General features: G+C 37.7%; 1 protein-coding gene across 1 annotated transcript in view; it reads left to right on the forward strand.

The window, feature by feature from the left end:
* LOC116325072 overlaps positions 1-9420 on the forward strand; it is a 32846-nt gene extending 23426 nt beyond the window's left edge. The window contains exons 13-16 of the mRNA XM_031745882.2: positions 1245-1421; positions 5008-5193; positions 6095-6141; positions 8050-9420. Coding sequence (XP_031601742.2) covers positions 1245-1421; positions 5008-5193; positions 6095-6141; positions 8050-8573 — 934 coding nt within the window. The 3' untranslated portion in view covers positions 8574-9420. The remainder of the gene's footprint in view (positions 1-1244; positions 1422-5007; positions 5194-6094; positions 6142-8049) is intronic.
* Positions 9421-21569: the final 12149 nt, after the last annotated feature.

Consider the following 21569-nt stretch of genomic DNA (forward strand, 5'->3'; position numbering starts at 1 on the left):
TTAATGGGCGGGTCCTCCAGCTGGAACCAGTCACTCCGGAGCTGTATATCCACGCACTAATCGCAGCAGGGCCCCGGCACAACTGAATTAACATAAACAGATGTGTTGATTGCATAAAACAAACACAGACAATGCTGATGGCACAACACGCAGTTGTTGTGCCATCAGTTAACCCTTCGCATGCCAGCTGTGGCATTAGTGCCCAGGGTTGCCGACCCCTGGTATATCATTGTCAAGGTAGTGTATTTTTCGGACCATAAGGCGCACTGTAAATGACCTGCTCTGTTTTCATACATAAGGCACACCGGATTATAAAGCGCATTAAGCCAAACAAAACAGTCAGATAAATTGAACTTTATTAAACTCATTCACAATAGCTTTAAACATTGTTAAGTTGTAACACATTAAATATTGAAGAATACACTTACTTTTTCTGTACATTCAATTTCCATGCAGGTCATCTTCTTGCTTCCTCCACTTGCGCACCATCGATTCATTAACCTCCTAAGACTCAAACTATTCCATGGCATGCATTTTTAATTTCTCTTTGATATTTGGGCATATTGGGATCTGATGAATGTAAAAACAAAGAATCACCAGATTTTTTTTACCCGATTTTTGTTTCTAAGAAAAATGAGAGCCACAAATGAGGATATTCATTTTAAATTTTGATAAAACAGAGGCAGTATAATGTCCTCGTAAGTGGATATCAGGCCCTTGTAGAGCAAAATTCAGTATTTTGGTTTAGACAACCCAAAATGTGATGTCCACATATGTGGACGGCTGGTCCTAGGAGGTTAATGCTGAATTGTCTCTCAGCTGCTCTATTTCCATGTTCTACTGTGTGACTGATTGCCCGGTGTTTGAAATCCGTTTCGTAAGCATGTTTATTTGCAGGTGCTATTTTGGGGTCTAGTGTTTATTGATAATGAATGGTAGCACAAGTAGCAAGATGAATTATGACGTATACAGGGCTATATTCTCTACTCAGATTAACCCAACTTCGAAAATGATTGGACTGTGCAAATGGATAATTATGCCGAAAAACGAAACAAATCTGATGTGATCTTTTCATGCTAAAAATTTATATCATTTCTGAACAGTTTAGTCACATCTTGAGGGTTAAATTTCAAATCCAGTGTTGTGGTGTGACAAGGGTATCAATCTTTACTTTGGACCACATTGTTACTCTACAAGTACTTCAGAATGTCCAACAGGATTTCTGACTACAGTTATTTTCACAGGTTGAGTTGGTGCGATCTCACCGAACAATCCTGCAGTGGTCTCACAGATTTAGTCCTAAGCTCTGCATTCTCAAACCTGTCAGAGTTGGACATGAGCCATAATGACCTGCTGGATTTAGGTGTGGAACATCTTGCCGAAGGCCTGAAGAGTCCACACTGCAAACTGAAGATTCTCAAGTAAGTGTGCAAAAATGATCACTACTGGGGAGTTTTTTGTTTTGTTTGTTTGTCTCTTTGTTAGCAGTGTTGCTAAAACTTTCAAGCCAAGTTGATCATATGAAGAAATCAGAAATGATCGGAGATCAGTCTCAAATTGCCCTTATATTTGCTCATTATTTTTGAGTCTTGTAGCAAGTGTGTCTTGGGAATAATGAGAGGATGTTTGTTATCAAAGGACATGTGAGTTGTGGCCATATGGACACTGACCTTCAGTAGTCCATCTTTGTCCAGAAATTATGTCAACATTCGATGTGGAATGTTTTGGGATTTGGTCTTCCTTGGCATGACACTGAAGTTTTCTTTAACCATTGTGTTTCTTCAGGGTGAACTTCTGATCCATGTCTGGATGTACCAGCTCAAACACATTAATCTATGCAATGTGCCCTTGTTGAAGTTTTGATGGAAATTATTTTCCAGTAAATCATTTGGTGCTTTTGAAAGTTGTAGGAGTTGTTGGTCAGGGTCTGCTGAATTTTCTTCAGTGCTGATGTGATGCCACTGGTCTGGGCGAGAAGACTTTGTGATTCTTGTTATCCTGTTTGACACATCGACATAAAATCTGTGTGAGGTGTTAAATATGCAAAACAATATTATTTTACTGTCGGAGTAGCAAGCCACAGAATGAATGTCAATTTCAACTTCAATGTTCCATTAATGGACAAAGTCTCAGTTCCCAAGACAGCTGTGCAAAGCACAGTATGAGCTGGGTGTGGGGCCAGGTTTGTCTTTGCCATAACAAATCCCACATGAAACTGTCCTGTTGTAGAAACAGTCTTCAAGTAGGCCACAGAAGCTATCGTGATGACTGACAAATCTGAAAAAAAACACACCAACTCTCTGTAGCGAGTCTGTGAGGACAAATAAGCTGGAACATAAGGTCTCGGAATATGGAATTGTTCTAATTCTTTCATAGAGTCTCACCAGATTTTCCAGTGTTCTTCCTCAATGCTGGCAGTGGTGTGTCACAGTCGTACTGTTCATCCGAGGTTCCTCACTAAGTTTCTTCATCCCACTGTGATTGGCACTACAAAACCTAAAGGGTCAAGCAAACTGTTCACTTGAGAAAAAAAATGCCCATTTTGGTCAAAGGCTTCTCCTTAATTTAAAACAATTTGTCTGCCTCAAGATTCAAAATTAGACCAAGACTCCTCTGAAGAGATGGTGATTCCACTCCTAAATCCAGGTCTTTCAAACTTTTGGCTAGATTTTCGTAAAGGAATGCCTTCATGCTGCTGTTGAATGCAATTTTGTATAGCTCAATATTTGATTTAGCTAGCATCTCTCAGAAAGTCTGCAGGACACAAATGGGTTCTGCGCCACTAGGAAAAGATGCAGTCGATCATGCAAAAATTGTATGTGATGAACTCTCTTCTGCTTCCAGGGCAGCTTGCCCGAGGCAGTAGATGGCAACCACTGGTGACAGACTGTTGCCAGATACATTTACTGTCATTTGAAAGCCTTTCACTGTTTTTGTGGATTATTTTTTTCATACCACAAGAAACTTAGAAAGATTTGATGCTTGCAGACTTTGAAACTGTAAAACATCTGATTTGCTGCACATCTGCTGTAAATGCTATTGGTTCTCCGCAGAAGCAGATCAGAACTCCAAGAAGAGTGTTGTTTTTGTCGAGTCCACTCATAAGTATGTCGTTGAAGGAAATTCCTTCATGTTTGACACTTGAATCGAACACCACCCTTATCTGGCCAGACTATTGTGGGCGTTGGATACCGACTTTCCTCACCTTTCTTTAATAGCGGTGCTGGCTCTGCTTGTATTTCGTTTAACAGCCTTTGCACGAAATCAGTGAACTGCCTCCTGATTTACGATTTTTTTGTCTAGAGTTTCCTAAAGGGTTGAAAGACGCTTTAAGGCATGAGGTCAGTTATTGGAAAAGTGTTTTCAAGGTGACTAAAAAAGGTATTAGGGCAACCCAAGTATTGCAGCCTTCTTTATAGACTTTCTTCTAGTGTCTTCTAGTGTCTTCAAGAGACTCTTATCATTGACTAACATAGGAGCGATGTTGTCATGTTTAGGGATAGTAATCTAGAACCAGTTCGTTGTGTGTCATTTTGCAGTTCAGTCTGGTTTTTAAGTGATGACGTGATAAATCCTGCTTCCGGACCCAAAGTACTCTGCGTTTAATAGGGCTATTGTGCCTCTCTCGGTCTTTATTAATAATAATTTTAAAGCTCAGTTTTTAAAACCTTATGATGTAACTACTGCTCAACCCATTCAGCAGTATATTAATGACTAACTTCGTGTTGTGGATGGATTATCTCAGTTGTTCTCCTGACTGAAGTTTAGTCCGTTTACAGCATCCTGCCATGCGATTACATTTGTTCCTAACCATTGAGAACCCTCACGTTAACTTTTATCGAGTGGAAAAAAAAGTTTGTTTATCCACCAGCTTCACTGTGCTAATGTTATGCTAACATAGCTGTGTCGCTAGCGATCATGTAGCACATCGTTATATACCAGCTAGTCCAACTTCAGTATACCTAAAAAGGTCACTGCTGTTTAGTTTTCTGTATTCATTTATGTTGGAAGTGATAGCAGAGCTGTACGTTTAAATTTTTTTCAGAAATCTCTCAGTCAGAACATAGTATATTATATTTAGATAGAAACTAGCGAGCTAACTTCCTGCTAACTTCTAACTCCGTTAAATTTAAGAAATTCTGTTTTCCATCCATGCCTGGATGTTAAACTTAACCGTTACACCTGATAAAGCAGCAACGCTGATCATTCTATTAAAGATGAAGGAATTTAAACAGTTTTTCAACTCTCAGTAATGCTGCAGTGATCGTTTAACTTTGGGACCTGCAGCGGAGTTTGGACTCGGACATGACTAATGACGACAGACTTAAAGACCGGATTGCTGTCCTGCAGCAACTATGTTATTGGTGGAGTCTCTGAATTACTGTTTCAAATCTGTGAGGTTATATCTGGACTGAATGTAAATATGAATTTCTGTGTTTATAGAGGGCAAAAGTTGCCCACTTAAGCAGACTGATAACAGACTGAATCGATCTTTTTACCATGTTGACTCGCCACTTTGAAGGCGGCAACTGTTCGCTGACCTGTTCCCTGTCTTTGAAGCAACAGTTTCAGAGGCAGTGAGATTGCAAGTTTATTTTTAATGTCTGCAATTATTTTGGTTGTACTTTGGTCTCCAACAACTATTTTCCCTAATACAAGTGTAGCATTAACAGTGCTAGGCAAGATTCCTTTTTTTAATGTTTTTTTTTAAATTAAAATCAAATGTTTCTCAGACTCAGACTGAGACTCAAAATAGAGATGAAGAGATATTATTTAAAGTTTTTGACATCCACTTGAAGTCCATCACCTGGGGCATATGAATAATTGGTGGATTGTAATGTAAAATCTTTGGGGACAAGGCACTTATTTAAGATTAATGCCTGGTTCTACAACTGACTGGAGTTAAGAATGTTAAAAATCAACCTTCAGTAATTAAGAAGGAAATTTCTTCATCATCAAAACTCTGAAGGACAAACAAAAGAAATTCTCTGTTTGCTTTTTCTGCAGGTTGTCTGGTTGTCAGGTAACAGAGACAGGTTGCTCTTTCCTTGCCTTGTCTCTTGAGTCCAACACAGCATCCCTTTTGGAACATTTGGATCTGAGGTACAATCATCCAGGAGACAATGGGACAAAGAGACTAATGGATAAAGTTAGAGAGGAATCTTACCCAAACAGGAAGCTGAAGACAGTGCTGTAAGTTAAGTCTGTATATGGTATATGGCATTTATATCAGTGTTATTTTTGACAGCAATTTTTGATTTAGTTTTAGCCATAATTTAGGCATCTAAATACTTTTATTTTTACTAATTTTAGTTGACTAAATATAAGATTATCGTAGAATAAATCTAAAGCTGATTCAGTTGAGTAAAATGCAAAGTGTAAAAATTTGTCATGTTTGTACTGGTGGAAGTCGCTCCACATGGATTACAAAGCATTTTATTTTTCTTGACAGCAAATGTGAAATATGTCCATAAATCTGCTCTTCTCTTCTTTACATTTTGTCATGTTTTCATGAGAAATTGAGGACATTGGAGCTTTCTCTTTTGTAGGGAGTAAATCAAATGTGCTTATCTAACCTGCACAGGGAGATTTATTCTGATTAGATCACTTCCAAACTTGTTTGGCCTTTTTACACAACGTCATTAGTTCTGATTGGATTTTGTTTTTCCAGAACGTCTTCATCCCATGTTTATCTGTTGTTTTCCTCAAAAAATATTTGTTGACAAAAATTATTGGCCAACAATATTAACACTGATTTACTGAGCCAAAATCAGCTTTAAAGCAAAATGTAATAGAAGCTCAAATGACAAATCATTTTTCTGACTTACAACACTAATTAGTGCAGTTTTGCTAAATATTATGTAAATATACAATTTATTATGTATTTTTTATGCAGGTCTTTTAATTATGTACAAGTACATTTGAAGTATTCTTTTACATACACAAAATTGCTGCTGTTGTACCAGTGATTTGGCCAAAATTTCTTTGAAAAGTTATCCACAATAGCAGTTTATAAAGAAATTATGAAACTGGATTTTAGTTGGAAAATGTCAACTGTTGTACTGAATTTAAAGAATCTGTTTTTCTTTGTCAGTTTGGACCACGGCGGAGCACATCGGTTAAAACCAGGGTTTAAGAAATGTAAGTCGTCTTCTAATTTGAAATGCTTTGTTACTTTTTCACAAGATGATCGTTGCACTAGAAATACTACAAGTATTCAATAAACTATCTTCATCAAACATCAGTGATAGGTTTTAAAAAACGTGATGCTGTCTACTTTGAGTGGAGTGGGTATGTGGGTATTATGCTGGAACTGACAGGGGATGAGGGCTAGGTTGGCAAAGACAGAAGAGATCATAATATAAAGACAGGAGGGAGGAGGAATAGAAAAATAAAAGGGACAAAAAGAGAGAGATTACAAAGGAGGGGACAAGAATCGAGGATGCACGATACATAAGACACACTCTGTCTCCAACTGCTGCATCTGTAACAAAACACTCTCAAAAGACAAACAGCACCTGAAAGACAAAATACGAAATAACCCAACAGAGCTGCAGAGGCAGATACAGAAACAAACAATCAATACAATGTAACTGTGGTTGGTGTGTGTTCAAATGAAAGAGAAACAGATTATGACTGGCCATTTCTCAGTACTCTTGCTATGTAGTTTTTGCAAGTTCACACGGGAGTGCGGACTTTGCAAAAACATAACACAGCAGAATCATTCAATGACAGTGTACTTGATGACATCATAACTCATCTTAGCTCAACACTCATCTCAGTGTTTTCACTGCCATCCTTTCTTAATTTAACTGTGAGTAATTATTTAAAACAAGTATTAAGCACTTTGTCAAAATTCCTGGCTATAAAAAGATAAAAAGACTGTTTCATAATCATAATGTCTAATAAATTTAATGCAGTTAACACCAACAGTCACACGTGACTGAAACACAAACTTCATCTCAATTAATAAAAATATTATACATGTACAGACAGCTCACGCTGCTTATTGAATAAAAACAAACAGGTCGAATGTCAGATTGCTTTTATTGTTATTTTAGTAGACACCAAAAACTTACAATAGACACAATAGACAGCTGGTGTTTGGAAGAGAATTGAACAAATATTGAAAACATTTAAGTCAGTGTTTAAGTCAGTGTTAAAGGTGACCTGATAGGTGCATGTGTTGCTGTATGCAAGTGGATGAGGTGTAAAATGTGTAATGTATGAGGAGTGTGACTGTGTAAAAAACTAAATTAAAATTTAAAGGGACAGATGTAATAGTCATGCAGCTGCTGTTTACCAGTGCTCATCTGCACCTCCCCTCCCAAAGCATAGTAGACATAAAATGTCTTGCTAAGCTTAGCACAAAAAGTAAGAAAATTTGTGTTTGTTAGAACAAAGAAATTATCAATCAATGCTTCAGGTAATAAGTCTTATAGTGTTAGAAATCCTGTTTATTTCCCTTTAAATGGTGCCACATTTGTAAAGAAGATGTATTTGCAGGTTGAGCAGCACAGTTGAGTAATTTGGGTTGTGCTGACAAACAGGTGCCTGTTTACACCACCTGTAAGCATGAACCCTACTAAAGTGGTCAGTTGGTGTGGATGGGACCTGTGCCATAGGGCATCTTCAACGCGGAGTTGCACAAATCCAAGTTGCAGGATTACTAGGAATGAGTGCTAGTACAATCTCCCAATTTAAAGCCAAAGTCCATGTTATCTTTCTCAAGACAGGCTGCAAAGTGGGTGCTGGTGTTGGCAACATGTGTACAGAAACTTGAATATTTGGACCAACTTTACATTCAGTCATGAGTCCAGATTCTGCCTACGGCAGCCCCAGTCCCACCAACCTCTGGGAAGCCTACATAAAAGATTTTAAAAAACCCATTGTTGCTAAATTAATTTTTAAAGTAAAATAATCATATGTGCCTTTCTTTTGATGTCATTTTGATTTGTTGCTTTTCTTGTGTCTTTTCTATATAGTTTTTTATATTCACTGGTCCATGTACACAAAGACATTGATTTAATGGTTTTTTTTTTTTTTCAGATGGTGTAGAACTGAAGTTTGATGAAAATACAGCAGGCAAAAGACTCCTCCTAGAAGGAGACAGAAAAGTAAGAACTGTGAAGAAGGTCGAGGAGAAACCTGCACGAACTGAAAATGAGAACAGGTTCAAGAGGTCTCAGGTGTTTTGTGTCGAGGGACTGGAAGATCTCTGTTACTGGGAAGTGGAATGGAGTGGGACGGTCTGCATTGCTGCAGCATACAAAAGAGTGGGTAGAAAATGGGATAGCAGTGGTGGCCTAGGATGCAATGAGATGTCCTGGGGTCTGCACTGCTCTGGTACTGACTACACTGCCATGCATGGGAAATTTCGAAAGCGTTTGAGATTACCCTCTAGTAAAAAAATAGCAGTGCTCTTGGATTGGAGAGGAGGAACTCTGAGTTATTACAGTGTTTCATCAGAAAAGCTGAGCCTCATACACACCTTTCATGCAAAATTCACAGAGCCGCTCTTCCCAGGCTTCTGGTTTAAAACGGGCTCTGTGACCTTATGTGACATTGATTAAATCACTGTAAAACAGCACTGTAGTGACCACTTACAATTCTCTTCTGTCATTAACATTTCAGTCCCGTAATATGAAACATTACTTTTTAAAAAAATATAAGTTGTTAGTTTATTTATTTTTGAATCCATATTAATACTGAAAAAATGAACTAGTGTCATAAAGAAGCTGTCTGTGTTCCAACTATTTTAGAGGACAACCACTCTACTACTGCCATTAAATTACTGCATTTTTAAAAGACTGCAAGTTGTGTGAATGTACCTTTGTACTAAACACACTTTAAATTACACCAATAAAATTTGAATTAGTTAGATTATTATGTAAAGATAAAACACATTGGTTGGTGATTCCAGTCATCTCTGTTTATTCATTCATTTAATTTGTTTTTACTTTTATATGTGTAAAATATTCTGATGAAAGATATACTGATAACAATGATGAATATTATTAACAATTTTAAGTATGATTTTATTTGCTTCATTTCACACTACTGATAATGTTTTTTGTTTGTTTGTTTTGTCTTTTTTTTACTACCTTGTCCTAGTTTTATTTCTTTTAATTTTCTACAATAAAATGATTTTTGGTGGCTGTAATGAATACTCCTTGTCATATTTAATATAAAGGGCCAATAAAGGATCTCTAATTTGAATGTAATTAAGTACAAGGACACAAACTTGACATCCAATCAAATAAAGAGGACAGTTTTCTAATTTTTTGTATCAACAGTGAGAATAATGACAAGGAAAAACTGGTGTTTGTACAGAATATTCACTTTTGCATATGTACACTATGATACAGACTTAAAAAAAGGAATCTGTTTGTTAAGCTCAGGCTGTGCTTGAGAAAGAAGAGACAATGAAAAGACAAGCTGTTCAGAAAGTACTCAAATTGAACTGAGAAGGCATAATGAACCATGTTAATTAATTTCCAAGAACTACACACAATTAACACTTTAAGAGAATGCAACCATTACATATAGTATACACTCACTGACCACTTCATTAGTTATGTGGTGCACTTACTGGGTTGGTTATCCCCTTGCCTTCTTATTGCCTTAATTCTTTGTGGCACATATTTAAAAAAAATTCTGGAAACATTCCTTAGAGATTTGGGTCCATATTGACATAACAGCATTATATTATCACTGAAGATATGTTTCAAAATATGATTTTGTGAAAAACAAGTGTTTTTACATTGTATTTGAAAACTCTATTAAGGTCTAGGTTGTCTTGGTGTCTTGATTCATGGAGATCTTTACACTCACTGACTTGGAGTGCATGTGCAGATAATTCAGAATGATATAATCATGATGTGTCTTTGTAAGACTGAAGTGCAGATTGTATTATCTTCTGTACCAAAACATGCCATTTATTTCACAAAGTGAATAAGCATTTACTTTAGAATTTGTCAATAACTAATAAATGAAAGTTCAATTTTATGCCCACTAGAGGGCAGCAGAGACAGTGGAATAGAAATCAGTGCTCATGAAGTGTTTACCACTGTCTGCTTTCTCTAACTTCTTATTAACAAACAATTATACTATATTTTTCTTATTGGTTCAGGCCTTTCTGACCCATTAAAGCCTCTTTTAGTTCCCAAGAATCTCTCTGGGAAAAACGGAAAGAAATGACTCCATCTTGGAGGCTGCCTGACTTTGAAGCAACTTGTAACAACACTGGTGTTTTCCTGCGGTTTGCCCTGACACCACCTAGGAGGCCAGAGGTCAAAAGTATTGATAAAACATTGCTCTACTTCTGCTGTTTGACCCAGGTGAAATGATTATATTTCATTAAGAAGTGATCTTTCAGTAATATGGTAAACAGAGTAAAATGAATTCTCAGTCTTTGAACACATAAACTAAACTCATAAAGGGATGCAAAGGTTACAGAGAATGGTCTGAATGTTCTGAAAAAAAAAAAGTTTAGTGGTGAAAATGCAATGTTAACTAGAAAAAGTTGCATTTCCTGCGAAAATGCAGTGTGAATGCCGTGTAGCGAATCTGAAAACAGCAGAAGAAGGAAAACTCTCTGCTGAAAACACTGGGTAGAAGCTGAAGTCTTTGCTGTAAACTGCTGTATTTGAAAGGGTACGCTGAACAATGTCAATAAAGCAGAGTACATGCAAGCAGGGAAGACATGCAGCAAAAGCTACAGGTAGGATTTGAACCTTTGCCACTGGACCTCACAGCGGCTGCCCATCCCGCTGAGCCAAACCAGTTCTTGTCTCAAATCAAAGATATGATGATAGAAAAATTGTGCACTGTGCAGAAGAAGCTGAATTGTGCTGAAAAGACATGAAGAAGAAGAACCTTGTGCTGAAAAGAGGTGAAGAAACTTAAATTTGTGCTGAAAAGAGGTGAAAAAGCTGAACTTTCTGCTGAAAAACGCTGAAGATGAAATTTCTGCTGAGAAAAGGTGAAGAAGCTGAAAACTGCTGAAAAGAGAAGAAGAGGCTGAAATTTGTGCTGAAAAGAGTTGAAAATCTAAAGTTTCTGCTGAAAGGAGCTCAAGAAACTGACAATTCTGCTTAAAAGAGCTGAAGAAAGTGAAAAGAGGTAAAGAAGCTGAAGTTTGTGCTCAAAACAGCTGAAGAATCTGGAATTTGTGCCGAAAAGAGGTGAAAAAGCTGAAAAAATTCTACTGAAAAGAGCAGAAGAGAAAGTGGCAACTAGAATAGGAAAAGAAGTGAATCAGATTTTTGCTGAAAAGGGGTGAAAAAACTGAAAATTCAGCTGAAAAGTGGTGAAAAAGCTGGTATTTGCGTTGAAAACATTTGAAAAAGTTGAACTGTTAACTGGAAATGTTAAAATGAAAATGTTGCCATAAGCGGGATTCGATTCATCACGGTATTCACACAATAATAAAGAGAAACAGGAACTCAATAGTGTGAATGAGAATTGCCAGACTGCTTCCACCTGATAGGAAGTTGGTGCTTTAAATTACCATTGATTACAAAGGCATGTGGAAGAGCATCTCTGAACACACAACATGTTAAACCTTGAAGAAGATGGACTACAGCAGCAGAACAACCCACTGGATGGCACTGCTGTCAGCAAAGAACAGGAAACTGAAGCCATAGTTCACAAGAGCTCACCAAATTTGAACAATAAATTACCAATAATGACCCTTAGTTTCTACTGCAGATGGTACGGTCTGTATGTTTGCTGTAAACATGAATGCATGGATCCATTCTGCCGTTTATCAATGGGTCTGGTTGATATTGTGGTTTTTTTTTTACACAAGCACATTTTATAGAATTTAGTAAGGACTGAGCATCATTTAAACTCCAGTCCTACTAAGTATTGTTGCTGACCACGTCAATCCCTTCATAACCTCACTCATCTTCTGATGGCTGCTTTCAGCAGGATAATGCACACAAAGACTGAATCATCTCAAACTGGTTTCTTCACCTTGATAATGAGTTAACTGCACTCAAGTGGTCTCCACAGTCACCAAATCCACCACCTTGAGGTGTGTGGAGAATTAAAAAAGTTTATTAGATACTTGTAATGTATACCTAATGAAGTGGCCACTGGAGGTCGAAGATGAAAGGGGAGAGGAAAAAAGGAGAGATGATCTGGGAGAAGAGGGAAAATTAAAAATAAAAAGGATGAAAGTTAAAAGATAGCAATCAACTTTCTGTTGATGTGGTTCTTACAAACACAGAAAAAAACTTTCTGGAAATCATTACAGATAGGGATGTAAGAAAATATCAATACAACGAAATATCGCGATATTTCGTGCAATGATACTGAATCGATATTCAAAATCAGTGTTATCGATTTTTTTTTAAATGAAAAATTACATGCATTTACTGTTTTTACTTTTGTATGTTGCAATTCAAACTCTGGCCACTGGTTTGCAGTTTTTACCGCCTTTACTTTGACGTAAAAACAAGGTCTCGCGATAACTGTAGAAGCATCTAGTTTGCCAAAACCAACGAAGTAGAACAGTGGATGTGTGGCCAATTGTGCTAGCTAACTTATGACTGAAGAGGAGAGGATACAGCCGGCCCCCGCAGCTTTCAAAGCTGATGTGTGGACTTATTTTGGATTTAGGACAAAAGAAGGCGGTAAAGACTATGACAAGAGCTATGCAGTCTGTAAAATCTGCACCGCCAGAGTCAAATATTCCGGTAACACAACAAATTTACGAACACACGTGTCTAGACACCATAGCGACGTAGCATCAAATGCTAATTTTAAAAGCGAAACGAGGTGACCCGCTCAACGGACAATTGAAGAAGTTAACTTTTGAAACTACCAGCAACTTCAACTCGTGCAACAAAAATAACGCAGTCAGTACTTGTTTTTATTTGCAAAGACATGCGCCCTCTGAGTGTTGTGGAGAATAAAGGATTTCGTAATATGATTAAAACGCTGGAGCCCCGTTACACCGTTCCTTCCCGACAACACATCACGGATATCGCTTTGCCAAAGTTGTACCAAGAAGTCAAAGCGACAGTGCTGGACTCCCTCAGCTCGGCAGAGACAGTTGCTTTGACATGCGACGCTTGGACTTCGAGAGCCACTGAATCGTACGTAATTGTTACAGCACATCACATAACGGACCAGTGGAACCTTCAGTCTCATGTACTACAAACCCGAGCCATGCATGACAGTCACACAGGTGAGCACATTGCAGCGTTACTAACTGACGCTGTGGCTGAATGGGGATTGAACACAAAGGACCTTGTTGTTGTTACCGATAATGCACCAAACATGGCTCTCGCAGCTAGACTTGCAGGCATGACGCACATACAATGTTTTGCACACAGTCTGAATCTCGTCTCACAGAAAGCACTGAAAATACAATCCGTGGTGCGACGACTCGGGAGGATCCGACGTGTAACAGCCTTTTTCAGGCGCAGCACCACAGCCAGCAATCAGTTGAAGCAGAAACAGTGCCTCCTTCAGCTACCAGCTCACCAGATTGATCACGGACATAATTACAAGATGGAACAGCTCCTATGATATGATAGAACGATTTTAGAACAGCAACCAGCCATCTGTGCAGCTCTGCTTTCTGCAGAAGTTAGGAAGAGTGAAAAAGAAATTTTCACATTAAGTGAGTCTGACATCACATGTGCAGAAGAAGTTGTCAGGGCACTCAAGCCTATGAAGGACGCCACCCTGGTGATGTCAGAGGAGAGCATGCCAACCCTGTCCATCATTGCTCCTCTTCATGCCAAGCTTGTGATGGGTGCACAAGAAAGTGTTGATGATACACCGACAGTAAGGGACATTAAGACTGCCATAGCAGAAGATCTGGGAAAGAGATATGTAAATGAGAGGGAGACACTATGGATGGCATCAACAGTTGCTCCTCGGTTTAAGGACCTGCCCTTCCTGTCTGAAGCAGAGACCAGTGAGACCTATTCCAGACTGTTAGACACTGTGGTGACTGTGATAAAGAAGGAAAAAAATGTAAGTAAATAAATGAATTTATTTGGAAAAATTCAACTGAAGTTATAAGCAAGTGAATAAAGTTAAAAAAAAAAAAAAAAAACGCATATTGATGACATTTGTCATTAAATGTTAGTGAAAAACAGGGTGAATCTTGGATTTGAATTTTGACTTTCTGACATTTTTCAGCAGCAAGAGAATAAGGAGACTGACAAACAGGTGGAGGAAGAGAATGTCACAGAGGAGGCTCATCACCCACATATCAAAGACAGCTTTGACTCCATCCCTCGGCCACCCCTAAAGAGACAGAGGACCTCATGTGCATTGGTGGACTTGCTCGGAGCTACGTTTGCCTCTACTAGTGACAATACTGCACCAAAATCAGAACATGATGTTGCTGCAGCTGAGATCAAGAGGTATAGAGATGAGACCCCTTTGCCTCTCACAGGAAATCCTCTCAGTTGATGGAAGGACCATGAACAGGAATACCCTCACCTATCCAAAGTAGCAAGGAGTTTCCTATACATTCCTGGAACAAGTGTCTCTGCAGAGAGAGTTTTCTCCTCTGCAGGAGACATAGTAAATGCACAGAGAAGTGTCCTGAGAGCTGACCAGAGTCGATCTTGTATTCCTGCACAAAAATCTGGAAATTGAACAATAACCACTGAGAAAACACTAAACATGTAAAATCTCTGATATGAGAATGTTTGACATTTTGGTTGAGTCTCATAAGCACTTTTATTTAGATGAGTAAATTCCTTTTTTCAGGTTGTACTAAAAGTGTTCCATTGATGGACACTGCAGAGCTGTACTTTATTTTAATAGCACTTTACATTGTTTGTTAATGTTTACTTGGATGGATTCTTCAAGCAATTTCATTTTTGATTTATATTTGTTTATGTTAAGGTCACATAAAAGTGCTTTGTTTTGATGCTCCATAGAGCAGTTTTGGATAAGTATTTTACAATCATAGTACTTAGAAAGACCTCAGTGTTACATGTTTACTTTTTTCATGTTAAAAAAAATACTTGATATTTCAGTAAAGTAGTTTTTGTTTGTTTATTTGACATGACTTCTAATAAGGCAGATGTTAATTTCTCCATTCATTTTGAACTTAGAGAGAGTGTTTTTGTTTCAGATGTTTCATGTCAAGCATTTAACAGTTTGGACTGTTTACTGTGAGTTTTTTTTAAATTAAATTCAGTCCTACTAAACACAAATATCGTCTGGCTTTTAGTATCGCAATGTATCGTATCGTCTACCCTGTATTATGATACATATTGTATCACCAGATTCTTGCCAATACACACCCTTAATTACAGAAAATTGGTGTTGTGCGAGATCTTAAAGAAATGAGGAGGTAAAATGCAAATGGAGGTTGGTTTGTTCACCCTGCTGCATCATTTCAGATGCTTGTGTGTGTGACGGATTAAGGCATGTGGCTCAAAAACTGGCAGTGAATTTATGTGTGTGTTTTCCTGAGTGGATTTTAAAGTTAAGTCAGAAAAGTGTTCCTCAGCTATGTTCTATAGTATATTTACAAGTGAGTGGAGTAACTGTTGCTGTGCTTGCATATCCATTGTTGGTTTGCATAATTAAATTGGAAAAAAGAGTCAATGCAGTCAAATGAATCTATTTGTAACAGCTCAAATAACAATATGCACACACACACTTAACCTGTGAGCACAGACGTGGAGTCTTGTGGATACACACACATACAGAAAGCTACGCAAACACTCATTTATCATCTTGACACTTAGTTGCAGGTCAGGCTCTCATACATACACAAGCTAGACTGATACTAATGCTCCTCCACTTAGACTGTTTTCACAAGACTGTAATGGCTGAGTCCATTAGTGTTAAATGGGGGGTTTGGCTATTTTTCACACCTTCCCTGAGCCAAACGTGGGCTCACCCTCTCACAATAAGAACTTTCAACACTACCATCACTTTACCTGATGAAATACATCAAGGTTCACATGCTGTCTGTTCCTCTCTCTTGTCTTTATTTATTTCTTAGTTATACTGGTAATTTTATACTTTCATGTGAAAAAGTCATGAACATACATAGTTACTACACGCAACCTAATTAAAAACAACAACAGGTAAATACAGCACAGTTCAAAGATAATTTTAAAATACTACTTTGTAAGAAAAATAGGTGGCAGTATTTCCTCCCACAGAGAAATGACATTTCCTTTCAACATCTGAAACACCTGAGTGTTCAATAAGAGTCAGTGGCACACCTGTAACCCCCTCATGTGTGCCTTTAGGTGGGACACATCTAGGTGAGAGTTTGCACAGTTCAGGTTTTAGAATGAATGTAGCTGTGAACAGATAAGATTATTTGTCTTTTGTCTGTATTTAATTGAAGGGCTTTCAGTCCTGCTGGAGTCATGTGGACAGAGGTGTTAGAAAAAAGAAAAACAACAACTGAGAAACAGGGTGAAAATAAAGGACGAGCATGGTGGAATATTAGCAGGCTCAACTTTCTTTGTTTTGGTTCTTCCTTCTTTATCCTGCTCCATTTCCCTTTCTGCCCTCTCTAATAACTGCAGCTATGTGCTTCAGCTGTTGATGGTTATTGGAGATTAGATAAGAGATGGTGCCTGGCTGGCGATCTGTGTATCTACTCTCAGTATTTGGCTTTAGCTGATAAGAAAAAGAAAGGAAATTGGCAGGAAGGATTGGGACTGCTTGGGGTGTATATGTCTAAGAGTGGATAATGATAGCCTGTAGGAAATGCTGGACAAATTGCCTAATAACAAATAAGGAGAAGATTAGGAGGAGAGACAGCTAGAAGCAGACTGACAATCACAGGAAAGGGAATGAGAGAGAAAAGGAGAGAAAACCACAGGAACATGTCAGCTGCTGAAAGTAAAGAGGTCAATCAAAGCTTATACAGAGTCAGAAAATTACATTTAATGTTTATCATTTGTTTTACATCTCAGGGCTACTCCAGACAAGGAACGCATCATTAATATATTGTAAATGGTGGTGACTGAAAACACCGCATTTTGGGTGTCTTTTCAGTCACTCCTGAAACCTGAAAGCTCAGAAAGATTATGGAAAAGTGACCTTAACGAAACATCCTTATATTTATTTATATGAATTAATATTATAACATTGGAGTTTTAGGATGGAATTAGTAAAATGATAAAAAATACTCCAACTTTTTGAGCTTCACCTCAGTGGTACTACATTATTGTTGAAGTAATGATTATGGAAAACTCTATTAAGCACTTTAATCTGCAAAGCAAATTAACTAATTAATTATTTTAGTGAAGTGCTATAATGTGACAAAAATTGGAAATACTAAAAAAAATACTAAATTGAAAAAATATGTTATTGTATTATGAGTTGACCCTGGATTGATTGTAATTTTAAACATCCACTTCATATACATAATATACATATATATGGATATGTAATTGTTCTGTCTGTCCACATATATTATATGGTCATATATATGTCAGCACTTATTGCTGGCTGCATGTTTACATTCAGTTCATCCATCAAATTAGACAACATCATAAAAAACAAAACAACAACAGCAGCTGCTGGAAATAAGATATGAAAATGATTAGGTGTGAAGTTCTCAACAACAAAATTAAAAACATTCAAGCAGCTCATTATTCTTTTTCCAAACTTTTGCTGTGTGTTCATTTTCTCTGCAACGGGGCAAAGGCTAGAAGAAAATGTCATGAATAAATGTAGAGAAAGCAAAGAGTAAAGGTGAGTAGGAGGGGAGGTTCAGGGGATGCAACACAGTAAGGTGAAGGAAGAAGCGAGCGCTCACACATCTGTACAGATGTGATCGCTCAGAGGGAGGACTAGGCTGTGTTTTGCAGTTGCAAGTGTCAAAGATCAGGCCTTGGGGGAAATGATGCAAACCATGTCCTCATGAATCATTATAGCAGCTTAGGACTAAGAGTATGTCTCTATTGTATTCCCATAAGTGCTTATTACTGTGTTTTTTGGTGACTGTGTGTGTCGTGAGTGTGAACCCACGTTCTCACTGGTAGATGAAACGCTCTTTCCTTTGGAGTTCAGAGGTTAAATTCTTCCTCTGGAGAAATTTAGACACCCAAAATCTCTGTGAGGCACCTGGGAACACCCGCTGCACTATAGACACACACACACTCACACTTCTTGGACAAGTATCCACAAGTGTCCATTCAGAACTGCTCCATATCACACATTATGGGACTACAGGGTCCAGTGATCCACTAATCGCTATGCGTTTTGCAAGAATAACTGTCAGGAGACACTGGCTGAATCGTTAAGGAATGCTGTTCCACAGATATGATCAGAAAAAGGGAGAAGCTTAAAGTTCTGATAGAAAATCAGGGAAGCAGAAATGGCCAAATATGACACAATAAATTATTCAAAAGGTTATCACAAAATAATCTGTTCACACACAGATACAGATACAACTAGTGCTAAAAAATACTCAGAAAATAATCAGTTGTAGTACTGATTCAACTTCTTTACTCAACTGAAATGCACTCAAAGCAAGAAAGCCAAAAGCAGCTCTTTCTACCAGCTATGTTTGTGGAAAGCTAATCGAGTCTTCTGCTACATTAATGTAATAATAAAATGATATTAGTAGATAAGAATCCGAAGTTTATTTTAATCTAGGTTTTAATTCTAAAATCAAAGCAGAGTAAAGTTTGACTTATCTGACTGTTTGTTTTGTGCTTAATGCTCTTTATAATCCGGTGGGCCTTATGGTCTGAAAAATACGGTAGTCAGTGTAGTTAAATTTAGTTCGCTGTCAGTGACCATTCAACAAACAGGTATGGCTACCTTAAAACACACACACACACACACACACACACACACACACGCACCAGACCAATAGTTGCCTAAGAGATTAGAACAGCCTGCCTATCACTCCAGCTGCCAGGTCATCTTTCAGTGCTGGAGATGGGATGAGAAAGGTGATGAGTATGGAGAGTTTTTGTAACCGGTGATGAAAGAGGGACAAGAAGGGACAATTATTAACAAGTGGAAAAAAACAGACAGAGATGGCTGGTAAGAGAGAAAGTAGAGAGGCATGAGAGAACTCATCATAGGCTTGAATGTCATGGTACTTTGGGACTTTTTATGATTCATTTTATCTGAATCAGTTTTATCATTTGATTGTACCAAATACATCTTTAATGACTTTAACAAGCAAGAATTGGGAGATCAAGTTTGAATTTATCTTGGATTTTCTCTAATCCTGTAGACCTATAATCTCAAATATATACATACAACCCCATTATTATTTGGTTAAATGTTCCTTAGCAAGTTGCATCTCGACCAGATTCGTCTGGTAGCCATTATTAAGCTTCAAGCATAATTTTGTCTGTATTTTTGATCACTCTTCTTGGGAGAAATGGTAAAGTTCTTTTAAATTGGTTGTTTCCCTGTAACAGACACAACATTGAAGTGTAGTCCACAAATTATAAATAGATTTGAACTTCGGATGTGGGAAGGCCATTCTGAAAGCTAGCCAACCAAACCCTGGAGGCCTACCTATACAAAGAAATTTCTCAGACATTTCTGTGAACCCTTTTAACTAATGAACATGATTATAAACTTCACTAGAGTAGAAAAACACTGAAGAATGACCAAACTACACAGAAGGCAATAAAGATCACAATGAAAATAAATGTCTGGTATGATACACCACATTTTTTGATGAGACATATCTAAACTACAGAATTTGACTGCTGCTATGGTGGAATAAGATTTAAATGTGGCATTAATAGCAGTGTTAACATTAATCAAGAACCAGGAAGCACTGGCACTAAGCAGGAACTCGCCTATCGGGAAATCGCGCTTTTCCCTTTTCAGTGCCGCCGGTTCCAGGGGGAAGCAGGGTGATGTGGTGACAGCTGGAAAACTGTCTGGTCAAAAGATGAGACATCAGAGTATAAACTCAACTCTGTTAATGATAATAAAAGCTTTTCAGAAGCACACTGAGTGTTGTGAGTGGTGACTGGGGTTTAGAATTAAAACACTATAATATGGAGGCACTTACTTCCTGTAAATCATCAACGAAAGCTCTGCAGTGTAATCAACTGTCATTACACTACATCATTGTCCAGTGTAAAACTTTATGATTTTTGTTTCTGATGAACTATATTGCATTCCAGTTATACATGGCACCAGTGAGAGTCACATGGAAAAGAAGCAGACATGGGTGGAGTGGGTATGGACAATAGAAGTAACATTATTACTTAAGTAGAAACCACCATTTAATTTATTAATACTTCTCAGCCACATTATGTTTTTCTCACAATATGCTTATATAATAAGAATGTTTTAAGCAGTCATTGACCTTTTATCATTAAACACTTTGTATTTCACTTCCATAAAAAATAAAGTTATTTTTTATGGCTGACAGCCACAAATTAGGGAACAATGTACAGAGATGGGAAGACAGACCAAACAGTGGGGATGGGTGAGTCAGAGTTTAAGGGTGATGAGTTTTCATTGAGCTACACGGGTAATGAAACGACATGGAGGAGAACAGTGAACAGGTGCTGACCATGTGTACACGGTAATAAAGGCAGTAGACTCACACACACTGACTAAGCCTCCCCCATACACAGGAGGTTTTACTAAGCACATGACAGGTTTGTAGGGTCATGTCTCTCATTTCATGTGCTTGCATTGTGTGCATGTGGACCTCAGGAGTGTCAGTGCATGACAGAGTGAGATTGAAAGATTGAAGAGGTTCTATGAATTTCCATTGGGGGGGTGGGGGGGTGGGGTCCTTAATTATTTACCTTCCACGCCTTTTGCTTTTATTTTAAAATATATACATAAGGTTTCAAAATACCTGACATGCATGCACACGTGTTCACACACGTGTTCACACACGAGCGCCATCAGGTATAGAAATGCACACATATGAGTTTTGGAGTCATATGGATCTTTAATTTTGAATGAGTGATGTTGAATAATCCTAGAAAGCAGCACTGTAAACAGAAATCAGGGTAGCACTATTATAGCTGCTAATAATATGGTAATTGGGGTAATTAAGTGGAAAAGGAAGAGTAATAATTTGGCAATAGAGAATTAATTACCAAAAGTAATAATCAATAAAAGAGCAACTTATTTAATACAGAAATCTGATGTGTTTTATGTTATTCAGTAATATGGGTTTGTGTATTATCTTTGTGAAAACACTGTGGATCACAGTCTTTATGAGGACTGCATGCTGACCTAGAGGCTCTGAGGTTGTACCTGGACACAGGAGTCAGTGCTGGTGTTGATATCTGTTCAACAGCTACAGATGAAAAATGCAAATGTCAGTGGAATTAAGAAACAAATATGCTTAGACACTACTGAAGTGTACAAAATGTAATGGAAATCCTTCCATGATAATATGTTATTAAGATATTTCTGCTAAAGTTAGCCATCCTTAATTCACTTAGAACATGACATTGTGGACAAATCTTGATGATAATAGTCTTTATTTTGTGGCAGTTGGAATGTCAAGGTCACTACAGTTGTTTCTGTTATAAATTAACCAGGAAGTGTTGTAATGGACTTTGATCAGTTTCTTAATTCATGTAAGTCACATGCACTGAAGAGAT

The sequence above is a fragment of the Oreochromis aureus genome, linkage group 20 (assembly GCF_013358895.1).
Source record: "Oreochromis aureus strain Israel breed Guangdong linkage group 20, ZZ_aureus, whole genome shotgun sequence".
Taxonomy (NCBI): domain Eukaryota; kingdom Metazoa; phylum Chordata; class Actinopteri; order Cichliformes; family Cichlidae; genus Oreochromis; species Oreochromis aureus.